We start from the raw sequence: 5,688 nt of genomic DNA on the forward strand, positions 1-5,688 counted from the left end.
TCTGGTGCCGCGCGGTCCGATCGATGCGTATCTGCAAATTTCGATTGCTTTTTGCGCCGTGGCGTTACCGGTTCGAGTCAATTCGGGGTCTTTGGTTGTGTTTTGGGTGTGTGTGTGAGGTAGGATTGTGGGTGGTTGGTTTGGTTGGAGGTGGTTTGGGGGTTCCGACTTTATCGTTGCTTGGTTCGGGGTTCTATTTGTTTGTTTTGTATGGTTGTGTGCGTACCGTCCAAAATTTATATATATATACATATGTATATATACTCCGGAAAACGATCGAAAGTTTCAGGTTGATTTCCGACAAAGCGATGCAGGCCATACACTCGGTGATGCGACGGTTAAAAGACGTTAGACAATTGCGATCTGCGAGATTCACAGTCACTGCATGGTCGCCTGCACGGTGTCACACTGCGACCGGTTTCGGCGTCGATTGGGATACTTTTGCGTCCCCTTTTATAGGCAGGAACTGCCAAAATCTGTGGTCCCTTCAAAATCACACAAATAATTACGTTATCTGTTATATCGTGTATGATATCAACCGGGATGCACTGTATATTGTTTAATATATCTGTTTCAGATAAACACATGTGATCGACATACTAGGCAGGATTGAGGCAAAGACTGAATTGAAAAGACGCACACCGAATAGCGGCAAATTATCATATACTGCTGGTTGTACGTTTTATTTTTCATGTAGGTTTAAAATCTAAAAAAAATCCGTATATGGGTAGACTGTATTAATGCATTTTACATACCTTCCAAATTTCTCACCATCTGTCAGCGTTTCCGGTAGTACCTTGTCGCTTGTTTCTGGCAAGAGCAGTGCTAACACCCCAGCAATTACTGCCGGAATTCCAAATATCACGAGGGGTAAGGTCGGCGAGTATGTTCCCTAGAGATAGATAAACGTTGGCATGTTTGATTAACACTGAATAGCTTCTAATGCAATGAGAATAATACGTGTCTTTTGCTTAGGTCACGCGTTGTGTACCATTATTTTATTTTCGTAGAAATTTGATGACATTTCAAGTAGTTAGCTGCGTACCAGCATGGAGATGTAAGGAGCGAGGATAGCGCCGACTCGGGCGAGTACGGAGTTACTGCCGAGGCCCGCGTTACGCACTACGGTCGGATATATTTCGGCGCTGTACAGGTAGACGACGGAGAACGTCATTGAGACGCAAAACTTGCCGAATGTCGCAAGCCCGACGATCAACTCGTCAAATCCTGTTGTAAAAAACGCAATCTTTTAGCGGTCATTGATATTATTGTGTATATATTGCCGTTGATTGCCTTCATATACTATTCTGTAAGAGGCTGTGTAGCATACAACATAAGAAATTCACCTTTTAAATCAGATATAACCCCATTCGCGATAAAGAAGGTATTCGTTTGACAAATACAGGCTTGTACTTCCCATCTCATCGAAGTTACGAATCCTTTTCCATTTAATTCGACATCGTACACGTCTATATGTATCGAACATCAGTCCTTTTTCGTACAACAAACGTACAAGATAAAATATAAAATGACATTTTATAAAGCGCAAATTTCCTCCAGAGATCATATGTCAACGCACATCTCCGTTATAATGATCCAGAAATTATAAATAATATCAGGAGTATATAATAGAGAATATAATTAATATTAATATAATTAAACTATGAGAATAAAACCGAAAAACCTGCCTGCAATAAAATATGCAATAATAAGTAGTATTTTCAAAGAACCGATAAGCAGTAATCGAGTAGTGTTACAGCTACGTGTTATAGCCGCTACCGTGTAAGAACGGCAGAGACGTCACTAGGCAACTAATGCCGCTGGATAACATTGTCAATGACGCAGTCAGTCTGCGTCCGTATCGCTTCAAGGTGTACATGACGACCAGGTGCGCGGGAATTTCCACCAGGCCACCGAGGAAGAAGCTTAGATAAGGGTTACTGCCGAGGTTCACGGAGTTCAGTGAAAGTCCATAGTAAACCATGGACACGACGAACCTGCAAGCGAAAGTTGACACAAATATCATGTCACAGGCAAGAGATTCAAGAAGAAATTGCTACATGAAAAAGGTCACACCTAACGATTCAAACGTTATTATCGTAAGGAGCGTTCTGAGAATTTGGAGGCTATAGGTAGAATAATTTTCACTTTTCCTAGTGACATTACCACTGAAACATCAAGACGAGCGATTTCTTCCTCATGTTTGGCGTACGCAGTGTGTCCATGACATTCGGTTCTCTCACTTTTCCGTCGGCGGTGACAATTTGATGTTTCTGAAATTGCCAAATTGCCTATTGACATGTCCGTATCTTTCCCCTTCAACAAGACACATCACTAAGATTGTATCAAAACGTACGACAATAACTGCTGTACAATCGGCAGAATTATAGGGTGGTGAAACAGTTAACAATTTCGTACCCAGTACCAAAATACCTATTGGCACCGTAAATACGGAAGAATAAAATTTGGCATTAAGGGCTCACATAGCTTGCCATTTTCAAATTCCAAATATATTTATTCTCACGGTGTTCTAATCAAATCAATTTGCGACGTGTGATAAAACAATAATTTAACTTACAGGCCTATATGCAACTTTAAAGACGATTGAGATACCATAGATAAAAAATGATATACAATTAGTAGGTTCACTCGAAGCTTATGCTAACTGGAATGTTCAGATAGATCGCATAATTTTAGAAAGCACTGTCTACACTAATCGTGACCTTTTTCTCGAGTATTAGTTGAACATTTTCTGGGTATGACTTCCGATTAATTGCAGCCATTTTTTTCAGTGCCGCTTCGCATTCTTCGTGCTTGCCTTCTGCGTACAGCCATCGCGGTGATTCGTCAAGAAGACTTTAAACAAGGAAATCGTGAGATTATTCAAAATAAATTCTCCTTGCGAAAATCATTCAAATGACCGAGGAATCCATAATGTTATCATGGCAATTAATTCTCAATGACTTAACGAAATAAAAACGAGCAACGACAGCCAATTCGTCCCCTGTTGTAAATTCGCTAGTCATCTTAGTGCCATTGTTGCTCGGCTAATGTGGTTGGTATTTTTCTAACGTGATTAAATAAAATATTCGCTAACACATTGAATCATTCCTGGCGACTCTCGCTCTTAACATATCGAAATTCCCACACATCCTATTATAAATGTTCTACCTACAAGTAATAGCCCAGCATGAGAAATATCCAAATTGATAACGCGAACTGCAGATGGCGCCACGAGCGGATGAGCCACGCGAGCAGGGCCAGCATGGCATATGCCGCCGAGTAGAACATCCCGCCCAAGTTAGAGCAGCGATTTCGATAAGGATTGCCAACGTTCTCCAGCACTGCAATCAGAGTAAAAATCATCATGTGTCAAAACTATCACGCAAGATATTAATACTTTAAGACATTACTCATTATCTTGTGCGGGAAACTAGCTATCGCTGATATAAAAATAGATATAGATATATATAGTGTGATAATCTAGTGTATATCTGATCGTCCGACTATGCGGGTAGAGGTAACAAAGTGGATCCCCGAGCGATAACACTGAGGATCACATCGTTCGTTGGCACACGCCATTTTCGTTCTGCTAAATATTCGCCCGTCATGAGATGACATATCATACTGCGGCAGTGCAGTGCTTCTTAAACTCGTGAATAGTTCACCCAATGGTGAATATGAAATCATTTTGGAGTGAACAACATAAGGAGAACCAAAAGGATAAATAAAAAACATAAGGAAATTTAGTTGCAGGTGAATGAAATTTTGTGATAAAGACTCGAAGGTGAATGACACTGGAGTGGTTTGGGAAACACTGTGTGATTGATTACACGACCCCGCTCTCAACTGCCGACCCGGCGGTGAGTGTATTCAGCGGCCCTGATAGACTTCAACATGGCCGTGGTACTCACGATAAACGAAGCCACTGTTACAGGCCCCGGCCGCCGACGCCCCTGTCAGGAACCGCAGCACGGCGTAGACGGGATAGTTCGGAGAGAAAGCGCTAGCCGTGCCGACAGTCGCCAGTATCAGTATCGTGCACAAGAACGTATTCTTCCTGCCCTTCCTAAAAATGATGCCTTATAGAAGTGAGATTGTTCCCCCCCCCCTTTAGCAAAATTAGAAACCTCGTACATCTTTCTATGCCTTTGTGACGGTATTGGCGGGCTGTAATCAAATATGTGAAATGTGATGTAGTATATAACATTAGCTAAGTATTTATTCGTAGTTGGACCAAGTTCGATGTCTGCGTCAATTGCTATTATATTCGCTTCGCAAAAGATAGCATGTGAATTATCGATGTTTCGCAAAAGGTTTTTGATTATGCAATATTGGCGAGCTGTGTCATAGAACGCGTACTTGTCTGAAATCTCCCCGAACACGATGCATCCGATCAGAAAACCCAACATGAATAGACTTTGACCGGCAGCAGACGCCAACCAGCTTTTGCCGCAGACCAGGTCCCACTGCAAATAATCGGCATCTCAGAATAACTTCATGCGTAAACCTCAGGAAACAAACACGAGGATGTTGTCAGCATAGCATGCAACTAACGACGAGGAAATAACATGGTGATTTAACCGTCTCCTTAAAGGCCGCTGATCATCAACTGCGCAGGAGCGAGAAAAGCTCGAGTAATGTGCTGATTAATTATGGGTATAGTTAGAGTTTTATCTATCCCAGTAAGTTCAATTGTCGCCGAGCCGTCTAACACGGCGAGCAGTGCCTCATACATACCTCGCTGGCAAATGTCGAGGCCCCTTCTATCTGATCATAAATCCAACCATTCTCGCACGATGTCTGGTTGCCGTCGGTGTAAAACGAGGGCGACAGACTGTCGAGGCCTCCACTGGAATAGAGAAGAGCTGCCTGCGTGTAATTTCGTTCAGAATATACCTCACAGGCCGACCATTTCAATACTCCTTTATTTGATATCTCATACGGTATGCTCAGGGTTTTCTGGACGTCGTAGGGTAGTGCCGCCAGCTCCGGCACGGCGCACCAATGCTTAGGGATCGCTCCGATGAATACGATAACCAGATTCAGGAAACCGGTTGGTAGTGCTGCTAACGAGATGAGCAGAAATACTTTCAGCTGCCAGCGGCCGAGATCTCCTACGTGACCAAGAATCTCATCGTATGACATGAGACGATGCGTCGCGCTAGGTTCGTACAGGCGCTTGTTCAGTTCCGCCATCTTGTCTCAGGTGCTCGCACACACGCACACACACGTTTATGTATATATATATATATATATCTTTCTAATATATATATATATATATATATATAAGGGCATGGTTCGATCACATTAGACGTCTAGGTCGATAGTCCTTCTATAGTGGGTTAGTGCGTATTGACTTACAATAAATATCCATGGGCGCAATGTCCGAAAATTGATCGACGGGAATTGGGTCATGGGATCATTGAACACAAATACAAGACACTAGTTTTTCTACAACGAGACAATCACAAGATTGGAGCATCGAGTTATAATAAATATTGTTTTAATCCATCATTATAAAATAGCGTAGTCACATAATATATAGCTCATCTAATATATATTTGAGTTCGTATGTATGTATGTATGTATGTATGTATGTATGTATGTATGTATGTATGTATGTATGTATGTATGTATGTATGTATGTATGTATGTATGTATGTATGTATGTATGTATGTATGTAT

General features: G+C 41.8%; 1 protein-coding gene across 1 annotated transcript; it reads right to left on the reverse strand.

Moving 5' to 3' along the window:
- Positions 1-266: 266 nt before the first annotated feature.
- Positions 267-5,148, reverse strand: LOC106817013 (organic cation transporter protein-like). The gene is made up of 10 exons (XM_014821659.1): positions 4,741-5,148; positions 4,363-4,469; positions 3,915-4,069; positions 3,176-3,344; positions 2,724-2,856; positions 2,167-2,273; positions 1,780-1,997; positions 1,046-1,227; positions 756-892; positions 267-485 (listed from the first exon to the last, which is right to left on the reverse strand). The coding sequence occupies exons 1-10, from the start codon at positions 5,146-5,148 to the stop codon at positions 404-406; spliced, it is 1,698 nt and encodes a 565-aa protein (XP_014677145.1). The 3' UTR covers positions 267-403.
- Positions 5,149-5,688: the final 540 nt, after the last annotated feature.

This window comes from Priapulus caudatus, unplaced genomic scaffold (genome assembly GCF_000485595.1).
Source record: "Priapulus caudatus unplaced genomic scaffold, Priapulus_caudatus-5.0.1 Scaffold1566, whole genome shotgun sequence".
NCBI lineage: Eukaryota > Metazoa > Priapulida > Priapulimorpha > Priapulimorphida > Priapulidae > Priapulus > Priapulus caudatus.